This window comes from Lissotriton vulgaris, chromosome 8 (genome assembly GCF_964263255.1).
Source record: "Lissotriton vulgaris chromosome 8, aLisVul1.2, whole genome shotgun sequence".
Classification (NCBI taxonomy): domain Eukaryota; kingdom Metazoa; phylum Chordata; class Amphibia; order Caudata; family Salamandridae; genus Lissotriton; species Lissotriton vulgaris.
In genome coordinates, this window is record NC_141696.1 from 1,516,926,121 (window position 1) to 1,516,946,709 (window position 20,589).

General features: G+C 46.1%; 1 protein-coding gene across 1 annotated transcript in view; it reads right to left on the reverse strand.

The window, feature by feature from the left end:
- The window catches only part of CD58 (CD58 molecule), a 336,400-nt gene that overhangs the window by 16,901 nt on the left and 298,910 nt on the right, over positions 1 to 20,589 (reverse strand). Inside the window, exon 9 of the mRNA XM_086935648.1 lies at positions 1,719 to 1,858. Within this exon, the coding sequence (XP_086791774.1) occupies positions 1,737 to 1,858 (122 nt within the window). The 3' untranslated portion in view covers positions 1,719 to 1,736. The remainder of the gene's footprint in view (positions 1 to 1,718; positions 1,859 to 20,589) is intronic.

Below are 20,589 nucleotides of genomic sequence, written 5' to 3' on the forward strand. Positions count from 1 at the left end.
CTCATCTCATCATCTCTTTCTCTGCACCACTCTAGGCCTAAGCACTTTACGGCACTCTACACCACTGAACACTACACCATTCCAGTCTAGGCCACTCCAGGCTCCTCTGCACAACTCCACTCTGAGTAACTGCACTATATGCCAATATACTTTACTCTGTAACACTCAACTCTACATCCCTGCACTCTACGCCACACTAATCTACTTTCCATCACTGCATTCTATACCACTTTACGCTACTCTACTCTGAAACAATCTACTCTATACTACTGCACTCTACGCCACTGCACTCTACACCACTCTATTCTAAAACATTGAACTCTATGCAACTGCACTTTAATCTGCACCATTGTACTCTTCGACACTGCTCTACGCCAATGCACTCTATGCCACTCGGCACCACGGCACTCTTCGCCACTCTACTCTGCAACACTGCACTCTCCTCCTGTGAACTGTACACCACTCTACTCTGCACTATTGCACTGTATGCCAACGCACTCTACACCATGTGCAACTGCACTCTCTGCTAGTCTACTCTACTCCACTGCTCTATACCACTGCACTCTATACCACTTTAATCTGCATCACTCCACTCAACTATGCACCACTCTAATCTATGCAACTGCATTCTACGACCCTGCACTGTATGCCATTGAACTCTGCCGCTGCACTCTATGACACTATACTCTGCAACACACTACACCAGTGCACTCTACACCAGCTCACTCTACCCTATGCCACTGCACTCTACACTGCAGCACTCTACACCAATGCACTCTTCTCAATACTCTACTCTGTCACTCTAACCTGCAATATTGAATTCTATGCCAATGCACTCTACGTCACTCCAGTCTACGCCACTACACTCCACTCCACTCTACACCACTGCACTTTATGCCACTGCACTGTACGGTAATATATTCTACTCTGCTCGACTCTACTCTACACTGCGCCCCTGCACTATACACCAATATACTCAATGCTACTGTACTCTGCACCACTCCACTCTACCCCTTTGCAATCTACGCCACTGCACTCTACTATGGAACACTTTAATCTATGCCACTACAGTATTTTTTTAAATGTATTTTATTTTTTTATTTTACTGAGTTTTATATAGCGCAAACTTGACCCAAAGGAATTGGGTATCAGAACGGTTTACATAACATCAGTTGCGTTACATGAGGCCACATTCATTTTTTGTTGGGCACTGGGAGATTAAGTAATTTGCCCAGAATCACAGGACGTTCAGCGTTGTTGCCGAGACTCGAGCCCTGTTCCCCAGATTCGAGGTCGACCGCTCAAGCCGTTAGGCCAACTCCTCTCCCCCTATATGACGCTGCACTGTGGGCCGCTATACTCTGCAACACTCTATGCCAATGTTCTCTACACAAGTCCACTCTACGATACTCTAATACACAACACTGCCATTCTAGTCCATGCCACTCTCCTCTTTACCACTAACTGTTAGCCATGCTGAACAGTAGCCACACTGGGGTACAACATGGATCAAACACATTGGCAAAGCCAATGGCTCTTGCATAGGCGAGACCTAGAGGCTTTGCCAGTGCTTGTTTATGAATTTGCGATTTTGTTTTCTTAATAAAATAAGCCCTTAATGTAACCTGTCAGAAAGGTTTTCCTGACAAGAATCTCATAATTACACATCTGAATTGTAATTAACTTTAGTGAAAAGAAAGATGAACTTAGGATCTCACCTGTTTTCTAATACCCTTTTATACTTTGGTGTCTGATGTCTCGTCCCTCTGATCACCAGAGCTAAGCGAATGTTGAGATGGAGATCTGTGGTTTACTTGTTCGCCATCATCTTCTTTCTCCTCGTTCTTCGGGTCACTGACTATAGGTTGGGAAAATATAAAAGGCAAAAGCTGCATTAAAATGAAGCTTTTTAAACTACTTCCAGAACACTAAATAAGCACACTTTAGTAAATGCGAGAAACTAGTTGGCGTCCTGCTGAACAAGCTCTGACAAAGCCAATAGGTCTGGCTTACATTTTGAATCTCGAATAAAATATATATTCTTTTAAATCTGCTGAAGTGAGAAAAAAAAGGAAAAACGATTGCTTTCTGCATACAATGCATGAAATTTAATATGTGACAATTCATTTTTTTAATTTATATTTAGTTTTCAAAAAAACAAATGACAATAACACATGAACACATAGCCAGGCGCACAATATTCAATCATGACAGTTAGGTTATGTTATGTTAAAATGGATTTATAAAGCGCTCATACACCAATTGGTTTCTTGGCGCTAATACTAGGATGTGCCGAACCAGAGCAGTTATTCGTAGGCCTGGATGAACAGCCAAGTTTTAAGGGATTTCCTGAATCTCAGTAGATCAGTGCTTGACCTGATTTCAAGGGGGATGGAATTCTACAATCTGGGTGCCCGAGTTTCAAACCTGCAACCCCCTTGGTGCTTCAGCTTGAATGCCGGGACAGTCAGAAGTTGCAGATGAACCGAGCGGAGGTTGCGTGAGGCGGTGTAGCTTGAAATGAGGCTGTCTGAAGTTGGGGAACTGGCCATTCAGGGATTTAAACACCAGGCAGCCGATTTTGAAAGCACAGCGTTAAGGAATAGGAAGCCAGTGCAGCTTCCTTTGGAGAGGTGAGATATGTTGCAATCTGTGTTGTTTGTGAATCAATTTTGCCGCTGGGTTCTGTACCAGCTGTAACCGTTTTGTAAGGCAAAGTGGCATACCGAGGTAGATTGCGTTGGTGTAGTCTAGTCGCTACAGGACCACGGCTATCATGACCTGTATCAGAGCTGCTTGGGGTAAGTAGCCTGCTTATCTTCCTAATTTTATGCAGCTGAGAAAAGCAGGTGGAGATCACAGAACCAACATGAGTTTTTAAAGAAAGGTCGTGGTTTATAATGACCCCTAGGCATTTTTACTGCTGGACCAATTTGGCTTTTATTGCAACTTCTCTAAGAGGGCTGGTCACCATCTCCCACTCCCCTGCCTGGAATCATCCCACCTCCTTTGCCCACTGATGTCTTATTTTTGTCAGTGGGTCACCTTTGTGATCTAAAATCGTCCTACATATGAGGGGGATTACTTTCAGTGAGGGTTTCAAATAATGTTCTTGCCTCCAGCAGGGTTGAGTCCTTTAGGGTAGTTATTGTTAATATGTGTGCGACTATAGTGGGTTTCAGCTGTAGATATCTGAACCTCTTGGTATCGCCCAGTTCATACTCTCAACTGTAACTATTCCCAGGCTAGTATACCATCCACCCCCAGACATCGCTTACTTTACTAATTCCCAGGGTGTTCCATTTTTTCAATTTTACATAAGCGCATTACTGTCCCATAGTGGGTTCATAGCCCCTAATATTTGAGATGTGGTGAGGCTTTTTCCCAAGTTTTCACTGTTGTTAGCGTGTGCTGTGGCATGGTTTTCCTATAGTTCTTTCTATACAGGGCGGCCGGGGTAGCCCTCAGCTCCAGTGCATGTCTGTTAACCCTTATGGATGGTTCATCTCAGGGAGCAAAAACGGTGTCTTTAATCACGAACATAAATGAAGACAAACATCATTTTGAATATATCGGGGAGGGCTAAGGCACCTTCATATATGCCCCTTGTCAATTTTGCCAGAGCTATCCTACGAGATTCCAGACTCCACTTTTTGAAGAAATTCAGAGGAGCTCAGTAGAGAATATCTCTTGAGGACCGTATATAGAAACCGTCTAAAAAAGTGTTCCATATTCTTTGTAATGTATATACCCGAATACTTAAAACCATACAGTTCAGTCTTAAATGGGCATTGTACCATGTCAGTCCATGGCCCACAGAAGAGGTGCTAAAGAAACTATTTCCCCTGATTGATGCGGAATCCTGAGTAGTCCCCAAAATTGCGGGTATATGTAAGATTTGCCGCATTGCCTCCACCTGATTTGCCATGTATATAAGATCATTCACATAAATTGAGATTTGATCGTCCCACCCCACCTCAATCACCGTACCAAGGCATCCTTTCTTATGCAGCACACCGAGGGTTCCAACGCTAAGGCGGACATCACAGAGGACAGTGGGCACCCCTGTCTCATCCCCACATGGAAAGGCATTGGGTCCGATTAGGCCGACTTTAACCCTGGCCAGGGGTTCATTGTAGAGGAGTTTTAACCATTTCATAAATTAGATCAAAACGCCTCAGTTTCTAGCACCATGAATATATATCCCCATTAGAAGGTATCGACCGACAAAGTGGCATCCACTGATAGCACTGCAGTCTGTTTCCTTACACCTCTAGTATACTTCAGACATCCAAACAGACACAGTAAATTGAGTTGTGTACTACTGCTAGGCCTACAACCGGAATGATTGGGGTAATATGTGACAATTTAGGTGGCAAAATGATACACAAACAGCCAATGGCATGAGTGAAGAGGGAAGCACTAATCTGAGTCTACAATATGTATAAGCATTGTTCACAACAGATCATACAGACAGCTGAGCTATCAAGGAAGACCTAAAAAAAAGTAGTCCGTTCTCTAATGACAACCAAGGCTTCTAGTAACATCTAAAAGACATTTCATACAACCATAGATAATGTTCAGAAACTTTAGTTTTCAGCAGAAGATAATTGAAGCCCTTTCAAGGTTTCCACCACCAGATCCGCCACAGACTAGCAAGTCCTGGTTTTACCGGGTCTCTAAGAGGGAGGACTTGTATAGCAGCCCAAACAAGACTGTAGACGTGGGAGGGCGCCCTGAGCCAAGCTAGGTTTGATGTTATAGGAGTACCCAAACCACAACAGTGCAGCACCCAGATTGGGACAACAATACCTACTGAGACTTTAATGGAAGTGGAGGCATTCTGATTCCTTGTGCTAGAGAAAAATAAATCTAGTGTCCTTGATTCTAATGCTCCTGCCACAATTAAATCTCACCAGACCCCTGCTGGAGGGTCAAGTGGCCCTGGGTTCAAGGCAGCTCAAGGTGGAATGTTAGGAACTGAACAGGGACTTTGGTAGACCACTTGGTTAGGCTGCCTGGGAACCACTGGAAAACTCTCCTGTTTGGCTATGTAGGCAAAGTTCAGCACATTCAAGTCTAAATCAGAGTGGTGAAGATGAGACATGCTGTTATGTTATGTTAGTATGTATTTGTAGAGCGCACGTTCACCCTGGGGTTTCTTGGCGCTGTGTACCGCTGGGGAACCCGTCCTGGCTTTCCCTGTGAGATGGTCCCTATTGGGCATCCCCAAGGTGAAGCCAGGCATCCCCGGCAGCGAGGGGGCCATTGTGGAGATTAAGCAAGCTATTGCCCAGATTTGCAGCGTGGGACCCATGGTTAGAAAGGCACCGAGGCGAGATTTATCGGGCCCGCTGACATTGGTTCCGTACCCGGCCGCGTCGGGAATTGAACCCAGGTCCCGGGCCGACCTCTGCCTCCGGGTCTGCCGCCTCTAACCGGTGAGCCACACTTCTCCACTGGGGCTGGGGCTTTAGGGTCAGATCACAGCAAACTCCATTATGAAGCTGGTCAGTAGAAGGAAAGAACACATTTTACGGCAGGAGGCCAGAGCAGCTAAATCTTGACCACAGGAGGCTTCTCCTGAACTGATGGCTTATAAGTATTAACCAAGAGTTGGAATCTACAGAAAACAGGAGTTTTCTGGCTTATCATAGGGTATGGCAATGTTTTTGAAGTCAAACATTAACCAAAGCCACCAACCAGAATGCAGTTGTTCTGGAAAATTCCAGAAGTAATCTATTTCTGGTTAAGATGATTTAACCTGAAGGTAGAGGAGCATAACTCTTAGGAGAAGTATGTCTCAGGATATAAAAAGTAGAAAAGTGGAGAGATGAGGGGAAGGGGGGAATAAATCTGGGCGATTAACAATTTTTTGCTCCAATTCAAAAGATCTGCCTTGAGTTGTATGCATTGTAACTAACGCCAAAATGAGAAAAGAAACAGATCAATCTATCTGACACCATATATGATGCAAAACCCAGACTACAGTGAGGTAAGTCTGGCTGGTCATTGAAAATGTTGGGAGATTTTATTGATGAAACCATGATTTATGTTTTTAAAACAAACAAGGCTAGCAGCGCATGCGCTGCATCGCTAGGCGAGACCTAAAAATAGTGAATATTTATCGGAATAAAACAAGAACAAAACGGCAAAAATCTAATCAATTTATCATGAGATAATCAATTTGTACATTAAAAGAGTGCTTTAAAATACACAAGCGTTCTGATATGTGTGAACTATGGTAATTCTAGAAGCAGGTGCGCTTCTATGCATGTAATTAGGGTTTCACTGTAGATTACTGCGAGAAGCGCAGTGCAGAGATACTGGAACTGTTCGGGTCCAAAGTAAGTAAACTAAGTCTGTTCGGTTCTGAATCACTTAGGCAATTCGAGAAATTAGTTGCATGTAGCCCGATCTCCAAGACTGCTCTGGCCTGGGCAATGGGATCACACCAGGCAGTGGGGCTTGGCGAGATTCTAAATAAGGGTTTGCAACTTTAGAAGCATGTCTCTAGGGGATATTACCATCCCACTGGGACTGGGCGAAGTCCTGAACAAAGAGATCCAAACAATGCTGGAAGCACCTGTGCTCTTCTATGAGAGTCGCTACGGTCCAGCCGGAGACGGAGTGATTGTTTGCAGTGCTCTGCAGTCGGGGCCACTGGGTGAGTTCACGGCCAGGCTCCCAATCCTGACTCTGCTGGGCGGCTGGGAATAGTGGGAAGGTTTGGACCTGGCAAGTAAGTTAACTTGAAAGGTTGAAATGGCAGTTTAAAACTGCACACACTGGCTCTGCAATGGCAGGCCTGAGCCATGTTTAAAGGGCTACTTCTGTGGGTGGCGCAATCTGTGCAGCAGATCCACAAGTAGCATTTAATTTAAAGGCACTTGGCACACATAATGCTCTGTACTAGGGACTTACAAGTTAATTATATATGCCAATTGTGGATAAGCGAATGTTACCATGTTTTGAGTAGAGAGCATATGCACTTTAGCACTGGTTAGAAGTGGTTAAGTGAACAGAATTCTAAAGTCAGCAAAAAGAGATTAGAAATATTGGAGGAAGGAAAACAATTTGGGGATAACCCTGCAGAAAGGGCCAACACAGCCCCCTCCAGCCTAAAGCCAGGGTAGACAAATCAATACCTTGATGGACTTCCCTGCTTAGAGTGATAGAACATGGCAATGGCCCACTCTGCAGGGGCACTTGCTAGTTCTATGCCTCTCTGAACCTGGGCCCACTGAACTGATCCTTGGGGAACCCTTCTCTTCAATCTGTGCAGCACCCACCCTTACTTTGCTTACAGACATCATCTCAGTACCACATGGCCAACAGTGTGGTGTGGCCCATTCCACCCCTTGTGTCTGACTTCTGTCCCAACTCATGGAAAATGCTGACCACAAGGAGAACAACCAACAACCGCTGTCAGTGACACGAGCTAGGCCCCCGGTATAGAAAAAAAAAGATATTATTAAAACCATGGCTACCATAAAAAGAAACAGGGCACCAGGTACTAATGGGGTCCTGTTGGCAGTATTCAAACATGAAACTAAAAGATAGGGAGATGCCCTACTGAAACTTTATAATTGTATTTTAAACTCCAACACAATCCCAGAGATACATTTTACATCCCATACATGAAAAGGGTTTAACAGATAAACAGGAAAACTATCAAACAATATCCCTGTTAGACTCCAAAGCCAAACTATTGCTGGCTATTCTAGAAATCTGGATTAATTAACTTAACGTGCTATTCTTCTGTCGTACAGGGTTTAGACAAGGCAATGAAACCCTGGATAATGTAAGCACTATTATCCTGCTGGCAAAAATGTGATTGCCCAGAAGTCATCATTGTTTGTCGTTTTCTGGATTATTGTGTGGCTTTCAGGGAAATTAATTGGAGCACTCTTAGGGGAAGCGGATTGAGAGGAAAATACTGGAAATAACGCTGTGTCCTGGCACCTGTTCTTTGTGATCTGTACAAGGCTGATCGTCAACAAGTGCTTCTAGGCCACTGAGGTTTCCCCCCGAAACTGGGAATCCGAAATCTTCCATTGCTTCAGTATGTTGACGATACAGCACTTGCAGATATAACCAAAATTGTACTACAAAGGGCTTTTAATGGTCTTCTAGAGAATAACTCCGCAAACAATTTGAAATGAAATATGACAAAGAGTTAACAATGAACTTTGGTTCTGAGAAATCTAACTTTGTCTGGCGCCGGGGAGATAAAAAGATTCAGACGACACAAGCTTAACATGGAACCTGGACTGACTCAAGACTCACATTTAACAACAAACTGAAAGCCATGAAAAGACAAGCATGGTTCCTGAAGCATCAACTAAGGCCAATAGGTTGCACTGGAACAAGTGTGTAGCAGATTATTAGAGCCAAGCTGGAAGAAGCCATCACCGATGATGCTAAAACTTGGGACACCAAACTGTACCCCGACTCAGTGTAAACACAATCAGAGGTGATTCGGAAGGTCTTTGGTCTCCCTAAGAGAACGCCTGTTAGCCAACTTCAGTTGGTTTTGGAAGGTCAGTCACTCTACATCTGCTGATGGCCAATCTGTCAAGAACTGTTACCATTTGAGAAGTGCACCCAAAGCATGAAAAAGCTTCAAGAACATTCTAAAATTCATGAAGACAATGATATCCTAAATGTGCAAACTTTCTTAGGTGAATTCTGGGACAAACAGATAGAGGACGGGCAGTTTAAACTACAAGCAAAGCAAGCGTCCAGAGCTCATTCCTACATTAAAATATTGAGTCTTTTAAAAAACTGGCCAGAGCTGGCCTCATTTTATGGTCATTCCCAGGACCTAACCCACAGCTTTACCTCGATCTGCACATGAAGTAATCATTATGAGCCAAATATATATTCAATTCAGGTTTCTACTTATACCCCTTAAAACTCACTATAGCGTGGAGATTCTCGCACTCGTAAATATGTTGTAGAGGAGGAGAGCAGTGCCGGAGACTCTTTCTCATATTACCTCTATATGTGAATGAAATGAAATGAAATGAAATGAAATGAAATGAATGAATGAAATGAAAATTGATTTGTAGAGCGCATGGCTGCCCTAGAGAGTCCCAGCGCTAAAAGAAACACAAAGCTACCAACAGCGTGCACCAAAAAGTCAGACGTCAAGAGGGAATAAGTGGGTTTTCAGGGCTTTCCGAAATTTCCCCAGACTAGGTTCCTTCCGGATCGCAACTGGGAGGGCATTCCACAGCGGACCGGCATTAACGGAAAACCGGCGGCCACCAGACTGTGCCCTCTTCGATCTCGGGATTGTCACCAGATTTCCATGGTCGGACCGAAGGGAGCGCAACGACTTGTAAGGCCGGATCAAGTCCCTCAGGATAGGGGGGCCGACGCCCTGAAGTGATCTGAACACAATGCAGAGGGACTTGAACTTCACTCTTGCTCGGATCGGCAGCCAGTGAAGGGCCTTAAGGGCAGGTTTGGCAGAAGATCTTTTTGCCGATCCGGTGAGCAGCCTGGCAGCCGCATTCTGGACTCTTTGGAGCGTATTGAGGGTTGAATCTGGGGCCGCCAGGAATAGGGCGTTGCTATAATCTAGCCTAGATAGAATAAGCCCCTGCACCAGAAGTTTCCTGGAGTTGGGCGGGAGTAGCGGAAGAATTTTCCGCACTGATCGGAGCAGGCCATAACAGGTCCCCGCAACCCTTTTGGCCTGTGTTCCCATTGACAGCTCCAGCTTGAACCAGACCCCCAGGCTTTTTATTGCATCCTTAGGGGAGGGGGGGCCCCCAGACAGGGGGGTCACATGGGTTTTGGGAGAGAGGTAACCGAGTTGCCCAGGAGCATCAGCTCCGTCTTGGTGCCATTGAGTTTTAGTCGGGAGCCTGATATCCAGGACATAATGCCTGATAAACAGGAGACAAACTTTTCACCATGACTTTCTGAGAGAGACAGCGAGACGACCAGTTGTGTGTCGTCTGCGTAGGTCACTATTTTTACCCCGAAGGGTGAAACCACCTCCTCCAGTGGGGCCATGTAAATGTTAAAAAGCGTAGGGCTCAAAGATGAGCCCTGCGGGACTCCACACTGAAGGGGGATAGGCTCAGATCTAGTGTTGCCTTCGCCGACCTAATAGACCCGCCCGCTCAGATATGAGGTGAGCCACTTGAGAGCCACGTCCCTCACTCCTATCTCGGCCAGACGTTGAATCAGGATACGATGGTCCACAGAATCGAATGCAGTGCTTAGATCCAGGAGGACCACAGCCGCGGATCCTCCTGAATCTAAGATGCATCTGGCCTCCTCCACCATGGCGATTAGGGCTGAGTCAGTTCCCTGCCCGGGACGAAAGCCCGTTTGAGACATGTCAGTTTGTACCGACTCTTAGAAGACTGATTCTGGGCACATCTTTCATCAGACTTGGAATAACGACTCTGGAGGCAGGAATGTCAGCCTCCTTGCAGGACGCGGACGCAGACCCATCGGCCAGCTTAATAAAGTACTTGGAGAGGGTTTTTACTACACTGCAGACCTCCACATTAGACAAGCATGATCTGGCTGCCCACTAGCCCGCTGACTGATGTGCTATGAGACTGAATTCCTGGCAAGTTAGGATTTTACTCTTTGTAGAGCAAGGGTAGCGATTAATGTGCCCTGGAAGAACTTTAATCATCTGTTGTTACTTTAAGACATTTCACTGAACACATTGCTGTCTATTCATCTGTAGTTGCTAACGCACTTGTACTGGTATTATTCAACTCGTGCTAATCGATCTAGCAGGGGACTGATGTTGAAGTAGCTCTGGTAGACATGCAGCCTTGTGGCGTTAAAATCTTTGCCCTTCATTGTACAAAATGCTGCTATCCTTGCCTTGTATCCACTGATCCATCGAGGGTTAGATGGCCACTGAGCACTGGTGGCGTCTGCCACTAAAACCAAGGCACTATCCCAATGCACTTTAATGACCCAGCTGGGGCCTGATGTCCAATTAGTTCTGGCAGATGTCCAACAAGCTCTTGTAGATGTGCAGCCTTCTGCAGTAAATACCAATGCACTTTATTGCACATGGCATTGATAGAATTCACTTTTCGATGCCCCATCCACCTCTATCTACATATGTGAGTTAGCATCATGTGTCTAACTGATGAAGTATACATACACGTTTTTGCATTATTCTTACTCTTTACATGATTATCCATTTATATGTGTGATGATATTAGTTTTCTTAGCTTAGCTCGTGTGCCTCCATTTTGTGTATTCCTCTGTGCCTGCGAGTCGCACTCGCTCATCTACCCCTCCCGTAGGAATAGGAAATTCAGTAATGCAGCAGTTTTCGTTTCTCGGCTAACTGTGGCCGAAACTAACAAGTCTCTTATCAGTAATGTTCTCATGCACCAGAGACGCTGAGGCTCAGCTCCGCGGCCTTGGGCAAAGATAGCAAATGTATCCCTTGCAGGTGCAGATGCCTTTTGCATGAGGACATTGTTCCTCTGCCTGGGTTTCAGTAATTTTCCAGAAGGGGCGTACCCAAATGTACTGTACCACATTATAATGTATTGCTGTGATGATATGAGTTAGTCCTCTCGACGCACTCTTAGGGGTGAGGTCGGACAGGGCCCTCTCATATGGGAGTTTGAGGCCTAATAAAATTACTCTGTTTATTCTTCTCCACTGTCCGGCTGACTTCTTACTGAGTTACTATAGGTGAGTGTGGTAAGTCACTCGGGTGGATTTGAGCCACGCTTATCAGAAGGCGCCCGAACAGGGACCCCGCGATAAAGATCTTTCTCACCTGTAGGGGGGTAGCAGAAGACCGGGGACCTGCTGGTCGGCACGGTGGGTCCGGGACGGTGGAAGACATTTTGAATACTCGACCCCCACCTCCCTATGCCCCGCAGTCACTGTATCCTACCCTACCAGCTCCTGCCTCTCCTGATGGGGCTTTGGGTTCACAAGCGAGTGCCCCACACCAGCCCGGCGCAGCGATTTCTGCCTCTCCATCATCATTGGCACCCCTCGTTTCCTTACTTCCGGCCAGTTCACCCGCTCCCTCCCAATTTTCACTAGCACTCCCTACCGTCTCTGCCAGCACTACCCCTAGTCAGGAGTTATTAACACCGAGTAAAGGCGCAGGCAGCGGACTGCTTTCGCAGGTACGAAAATTGCTCACGCGTTCTACGGTTGGTTTGGACGAGAAAACAGTGGTGGCCAATCAGGCCTGTCAGTGGGCTAGGAATAACCTTTATTCGTTTGAAGACATTTGGTCCACAATGAAAGATTTTGAGCCTTTGATGCAGCAACATGCTTTGTGGCACATGTCAAATATATTAATAACGTTATGGGAGCAGGGGTATGGAGGTGTGGCTCCAGCGATTTTACGAGATATAAAAAATGGAGCCTACAGAGCTAATACTGGGGTAAAAGAGGTGATGCGCAGTTTGCGAGCCATATTGCACTATAGAAATGAATTACCCTCTGCAGGTACACCCCATTTTCCAGGTATACATCCAATGCGTGAGGTGCACCCTATCTTTCACCCCGAGATACCCGAGGTGGTAGATCCGGTCACGAATGCTGTCACCAAGGCCCGCATAGACGCCCATTTTCAGGAGCAGTGGGTATATACACCATGGAAGAGAAGTGAGGTATTGGCCTTGAAGGCTCAGTTACCAGACTCTAGAAAGAATCCGACTGCATATTATAAAGAGCTGACGGAAGCCGCGTCTTCCACAGTAATGACTTTGGCCGATATTGAACTGTTTTTCGGACTTCTGGTCCCAGTCGATGTGTGGCGGCAGGTGAAGGGTACAGATCATGTGGAGGAGTTGGGTGGTACGTGGTCGGAATTGCAGGACTTGGACAAAGAACGTAAGCCAGGGGAGAAGCCAAAAGCTGAGATTTTGGCGTTACCGGGGCGAATTATTAAGTATATGCACACCCAGAAAAAGGTGGACTGGGACAAGTTGACTGCATGTAGGCAGAAAAAGGATGAGGCGGTCTCTGATTTCTTTACGAGGTTTGAGGAGACGTTTATGGATTTCAGTGGACAGGATGTGTCACAGGACGGAGGGTTGCGACTCTTTGTTAATAGGTTTGTAATGAACTTTCGGCAAGGTTTACAAGCGTCGGAGAGTACGTGGACGACATCCACTCCCTCCGGCATTCTTAGCATGGCTCAGTATTACGAACATAGGGAAAATGAAAGTAAGGACAAGCAGGAGAAGAGAGCAAAAGATTTGAAGACGAGGGTTTTGTTGCAACAAGTGTCTAAGGGTCGAGGAAGAGGTGCTTCGCCTGGGACTGCGGGACGAGGAGGTGGCGGCTATGGGAGAGGTGACAATAGAGAGAGACTGGGACCGAATCAGTGTGCGAAATGTAAACAAGAGGGGCATTGGTGGAGAGATTGTCCTCTGTTTCAGTCGAACGCTAGTCATGGCCGGGGACGAGGAAGAGGTGATTTCAGGAGACAGACTGTACAGTCAGATGGGGGCGGGAGACCAGGAGGAAACTATTTTGACAATATTGCAGACAGACAACACTTACAAAGGGGTGGCGGTCAGTATTACAATGATGACTATTCTATGGATGATTTGACAGGATTTTCTCATAATTAGGACAGCGTAGGACAGAGCGAGGGGCCAGTGTCTGTGGAAGTTGATCAAAGGGGACCCTATGTAAATGCGGACTTATTGGGGTCTCAACAGAAATTTCTAGTAGATACGGGTGCAATGAAAAGTTCAATGGCTCGTTCTCGGGTCCCAGGGGCGGCTCTGTCTGGCAAGAACAATATCTCTGTGGGTTTTTCAGGTACCCCGGTGATTAGCCCCATTTCCAAACCTCTTACCCTTACGATTGGCTCTTTTACTGTTGATTCACCCTATTTGCTGACTTCGAATTGTGGAGAAAATTTACTGGGTTTAGACTTGTTGAAGAGATTGCATGCTACCATTTATTGTTCTCCGGACTGCTTGTATCTCACGCTGGGCCCTACTGTTGCTCGCCCACTGCAATGTTTCTCTAAAGATGACCCACTGCCACTCGAATTCAGAGGAATACCAGAAAGTTTATGGCCTACCAATGATACAGATGTGGGTAAGATGGACATTGCCCCAGTGACGATAAAGGTTAAGGTGGGAGCGAAACTACCCAGGATACCACAGTATAGGATACCTAGGGAGGGAGAGAAAGCACTGTTACAAATAATACAGGATTTGATCCAGTCAGGGGTGGTGGAGGAGACAGACTCTAACATATGTAACAGCCCCATACTACCGATCCTTAAAAGACGGTCGCCTGATGCTGCAGATGATACACCTGATGTCTATAGGTTCGTGATTGACTTGCGCCATGTAAATAAAGTAGTGGAGCCCCAATATCCGGTGGTGTCTGACATCACTACAATATTGACAAGGATTCCCCCATCTGCTAAATATTTTTCTGTTTTGGATCTGAAGAATGCTTTCTTCAGTATTCCGGTACATGAAGACAGCCGTTATCTCTTCGGATTCTCATTGGCTGGCCGAAGTTTTAGGTTTAAAAGAATTCCCCAAGGTTATACAGAGAGCCTGAGCATATATAGTCAAGCACTGAAGGCACAAGTGGATGAATTGGAACTTCCACCCGGCAATATTATGTTGCAGTACGTGGATGATATCCTGATAGCATCGGACAATGAGGAAGGTTGTCGGGATGCTACGATCAAATTATTGCATCATTTGGCCAAGAAGGGGCATAAGGTGTCCCTTCCAAAGTTTCAATATTGTCGAACGGAGGTCACCTACTTAGGTCCCCTCCTTTCGAAAGTGGGGAGGAGACTGACGCCAGAGCGCATAAAAGCGATAACTAATATGAATGTACCTAACACGCAGCGAGAGGTGCGCGCATTCTTGGGCATAACATCGTATTGTCGCCAGTGGATACTTAACTATGCATTACTAACAAAACCCCTATTGTATCTGACTACTAAAGAGGTGCGCGAACCCCTACCCTGGACCCCTGCATGTCAGGAAGCGTTCGAGTCACTAAAAACTGCTTTATGTTCTGCACCCGTTCTGGGAACACCTGATTACCAGAAGCCTTTTGTGCTTTATGTACACGAGGCGGAAGGTTGCGCGTTGTCTGTCCTAACACAGTGTTTCGGAGGGAAGCAGAGACCCTGTGCCTACTTCTCTGCGATGCTCGACAACGTGGCAAGAGCGCTGCTGAGCTGTCTGAGGGCCACGTCGGCTGCTGCGTTCTCCATAAGACAATCGGCGGGGCTCGTATTGGGTTCAGATCTCACAGTGATGGTACCGCATGCTGTGGACATTTTGCTAAATAGAACACAGACGCAGCATTTAACTAGTGCTCGTCTCACTGGTTATGAGATGACCCTTTTCGCACCTCACCTCACGTCACGATAAAGAGGTGTGCCACCCTGAACCCTGCCACGTTGTTACCCATTCCAACAGACGCAAAGGACGATGACATACATGATTGTTTGTTTCGGACAGAGGAGACGACGAAAGGGAGAATTGACCTGACAGACAAGCCCTTAGACGATCCGGATGGGGAATTGTATGTAGATGGGTCCTGTTTTAAGCTTGCAGATGGTACATCGACGGCAGCATATGCAATTACGACATTACAGACAGTAGTGGAGACTTCTAGAATACCTTATCATTCGGCCCAGGCTGCAGAAATAATAGCCTTACTGAGAGCATGTGAACTGAGTGAAGGACTGGACGTGAACATTTATACCGACAGTCACTACGCCTTTGGCGTGGCTCATAATTATGAGCGACTGTGGGCAGAACGGGGATTTTTGACTTCACATGGACAACGTATACAGCATGGCCCATTGATATTATGATTGCTGACAGCATTGACGTTACCCAGACGACTGGCTGTGTTAAAGTGCAGTGCACATAAGACAATAGTGGACGATGTGGGACGAGGTAATGCCTTCGCAGACCAAACAGCAAAAGAGACTGCGCGGACGAAACTACCACGAATGTTTGTGGCAGGACCAGCTAGATGGGTACCAGAGGTTTACATGTTTGCAGATACGGTACAGAGTGTAAAGAATATACAGGAAAAGGCAACTGAGGAAGAGTTAAGGGCTTGGAAAGATGGTGAGGGAAGGTTGGATTCTGATGAATGTTGGACAGATGTGACTGACAAAAGAAGATGGTTACTTCCAAATGCATACGTTCTCCCGGTAGTGACAATGGCACATGGTCCGGCACATATCAGTGCCAAGGGTATATGCAAGCTGCTGGACCCGGTCTGGAGTAATAAGAATATCTCTAAGGTGGCGACACATTTGGTCCAGCAGTGCATGGTTTGCTTGAGACACAATCCAGGGAAGGGAACACCTGTACCAGTAGGAAATTTTGCACCTCCTTCTTTTCCTTTTGAGGTGATACAGATGGATTATATAGAAATGGAACGAGTTAACAACTTGAAATACGCCCTGGTGGTTGTATGCTCTTTAGTAGGTTGGTGGAAGCATATGCCACTAAGGACTGCACAGCCATTTCTACAGCTAAAATGTTGATTAAGGAGTACTTTTCGCGCTTCGGATTGCCTAGGGCAGAGGTCTTCAAACTTTTTTGCTCTAAGCCCCCCAAATAAAACATTTTGACGCCAGGGCCCCCCTCCACAAACCTTTATGACAAGGTTTGGGGGAGGGGCAGAGTTGAGCACAGGGGGCGGGGCTTATGAGATATTTCTGGGAGATGTTTCTATGCCATATATTCCACAATAAATGCAAGACTTACAAAATAGCAAATTCATTAAGCAAAAACATGAATTAACCAGGAAAAGCTCTGCTCCCCATAATTTGGTTTCTGTGAGCCTATCACACTCCTCAGATCAATGCAACTGCACCTGCTATAGTAATGATAACCGTGGCCCTGAGCAGCAAGAAATATACTCCAATTGCATTACCCAAGTCGAGATTTTGTAATACTTGGAAAAATTAAGTGATTCACCAAGAATCACAGGATGTTGAGTAAAAGCTGGGACTTGAACCTAGTTCCCCTGTTCCAAATTCAACATTTCTCATAATAAAGCCACATTTCCTCCACCAGAAAAACATGACCTCCCATGCCCTCCTTTTTGCAGCAAAGGTGCCTGTGGTCCTAATGCTAGCAAGGAAAATTAGCTCATATACCCTTTTTATTTTTAAAAAGACATAACTGTAATACAGTGGGCCACTTAGACCAGTGGACCCTGCTGCTGCTTCATCTACTTCACCAGTGATCAGTACTGCCTCGCCAAGTAGGATGTCTCCTCTGCCCTTCGTTAAAAACATGAGCTCTCATTTTGTCCCATCCTAGTCACTGTCTTCTCTCTGAGACCCCCAGAAAGGTGACTCCTCTGCGACAATTTTCCCACCCTTAGATCATTACTCAGAGGCCCAAAGCAACAATGTCAAAGCAAGTGGCCACTGGACCCTACTGTAATAATTATCTAATAGTAAGAATAGTAAAACAGACATGGGGTTTAACTGGCCCTTTATACCACTGGGACCTGGTGCCACAGCACCTGATGTACTAATAGTATCTACAAATCTGCATTATATTCAAATATGTGTCATATTGTGTGTCTATATCATAGTCCAAAACGACATAGATTAGAAATACTGTGCACATCATGCAGTTACTGACATGATACTCGTTATCCTGACAGTTATGGTATCAAAAAAGACCTGCATCATGTATCAAAACATGGAAATGCATTAGCTTGATTATAATGAGAACATCAAAATCCCCATATCACTATTAGATCACATAGATCACACGATCTCAACATAAATACGGAGTACGCAGCGTACTGGTGCTCCTATTAGTTATATGGCCAATGCATATCCACACGCAGGGCACAGAGGCACCAGCGCTTCGATTATTGGTAATATGGGAATTTAGTAGTTCACTACGAGGATTGCTTTGGCCTTGGAATTTGGGACTCTTTCATTGTGGCCTTAATGAGACTGTGAACTTGTTAATTTCTCCCGCTCTGCGAGGAGCATAGTGCAAAAACAGTGGGACTGCTTGGGTCCAATCCCAAGTCAGGTGAAAAGGGCACAGAACGTGCAATGGGCTGCATAAGGCACTGCACAATACAGTGTGTTGCATCTCATAGAATCAAGCGATTCAGCTGTAATGAACGTACCAGAGTCACCCTCTGGGCCCATACCACTCCAGGTACCCTGGAGATGAGATTGGCAGTGTTTCTCAGGGACTTTGTGGCTCGTCTGCGGTATTGTAATGCAGCCTTACGAGGTTGCAGGACAGCAGTGGATATCGCGCTGCCCCTCCTTTACAGTACCTTCAAGGTGGACCTAGTTGGTCCTAGTTGGTTCCTTCAGGAGCGCAACTGGAGGCACATTTCGGGGAAAGCTACTCGGGGAGGGGGCTAATTCTTCCAGCTGTAGTCAGAGTGGAGATACAGGGGCTCTACGAAGGGGTGAAATAACAACAAAGCCTTTTATTACACTTTCATTAACAAGCAAATGGTCTTTTAAAGACCTGTGAAGTACTCGTGCGGCTGTGTGTGTGCCTGGGAAGGAGGGGAAGGGGAGGGGGCTGAAGCCCTTTGAGCTCACATACCAGTACCAGTATTGTGCGTGCAGGAGTGTGACAGTTTCATATAATTGAAAAATTCACGGTTCTGTTCAGTATCTATGCAGGTAACAAACGATGAACATACGCCATTTACATGTTTTGCCCATTTATTCTAGATTTGCCACAGTTTTATTGTGATGGATAAAAGCATACAGTTACAGCGTAGCATAGTTTTCACTTATGTTTTTTTACAGATGGGATCTTTGCCAAATAATTGAACTGCATTTCCAAACAGCAGTTCTTTTTACCAATAGCATCAATAACAAAATAAGAACCTTCTGCTGCTGAGGCACAGGGGCTGGAGGGCAGCTTGGGCTTCCCAAGATGCTCAGAGGCAAGGTGGGAATGTAGGACAGTTGTACATTTGTGAACCCTCGAAAAAGCTCATCATTTACGAAGTATTTAGGTCTTTATTTCCCTTGAAATTAAATGTGTGTGTTACCACAGCCACAGAAAGACACTTTTTTAACAGTAACACTGGTCACGATCGGCCCACACACTTCGACATAGAGCACGTTGTTAGCTGGCAGCTTCGTTTCGGAGCTGCCTTGCAAGGGGCGTTCTTTAGCGGCTGGCGGCAATGTCGCACACAGAGGAATGGTGCCTCCGAGTGGCAATCAACTTTAGGACTGTTGCACGTTGTGCCTGCCCTGCCTGGGGGGGCGCACTGAAGGACTCACACGCACACTGCCACTCCGTTTATACGGGGGGGGCACTCTGTTGTGCTAACTTGAAACAAGGTTCTCCCCATCAAAGCGCTACACAAACTCTGTGACAAATGACAACTAGTTGGAGACGCATTCGCGCCCCCCTGGGAATGCAGCCACGGTCCCCCAGGGGGGCGCGCCCCACAGTTTGAATACCACTGGCCTAGGGTGATCTGGAGTGATAACGGTACATCCTTTAATGCTGAGCTCATTAAAAATATATGTAAAGGCTTACACATCACTCAAAAGTTCCACGCGGCCCTACATCCCCAGGCTGTGGGTTTAGTGGAGCGATTCAATGGCACGCTCAAATTGAAAATGGCCAAAATACAGGAGAGTACAGGACTCCGTTGGCCAGACGCCCTTCCCTTAGCTTTGCTTTCTACCAGAGTCACTGTAAACTCCAAAATGGGTGTCTCCCCTTATGAAGTGATATTTGGCCGTCCGGCCAACGTGTGGGGGGTACCCAGACCAAAGTGTTTTTCCCATATTGAATATCCATTGTTGATAGATTACTTGTATGCTTTGACTAAAGATCTTCGTTCTATTCATCAACAGGTAGCAGACACCCTGAAGCCGTTGCCGGAGGGGCCTGGACATTCCATCCACCCTGGAAATTTCGTCGTTGTGAAGAAATTTCAGCGGAAATCCTGCTTGGAGCCCCGCTGGTCCGAGCCGCGACAAGTACTATTAACAACGCGTACCGCACTTCGAGTCGAGGGCAGAAAGGCGTGGACGCATGCATCGCATGTGAAGAAAGTCCCTCTGCCGTTACCCTATGACAAATGGGTAAAGGAGGGTGTTGCTGATAAAGAACACGAGCACTTACCCAGCTACATTCCTTTTTCTGATGCCTCACTGAGAGGAGGGGAGCCAAGTGAAAAGTCAAGTGAAAAGTCACGTGCAGAGCCAAGTGCACTGAGAAGAAGAAAAGAAAAAATTGCAAGCTCCGATACTCCCGTTGATACTAGTGATCAGGCATTAACGGGTCCAACTCTTGCTAAAGATACACCCGTTTTGTTTACAGACCCTGAAGTGCGAGGGAGCACTCGCTATAATCTGCGGCCCCGAAAAGGGAAAGGCGTAAGGGACTGAACACTGGAAGAAGGGCTTAGTGGACATTCTGTTGAAAAGAAGATTTAGTGATAGGGATGGACTTGTAAGAGCCCTGGTGTTTAGCCGAAGATTCTGTTCTATGAGACTCTAGAGTGGTGCATGGGCCCAGATTAAGTGCTCCTCTGTTACAACTGCTGTGTGACAAGCGACGTGGGACTAGGGTA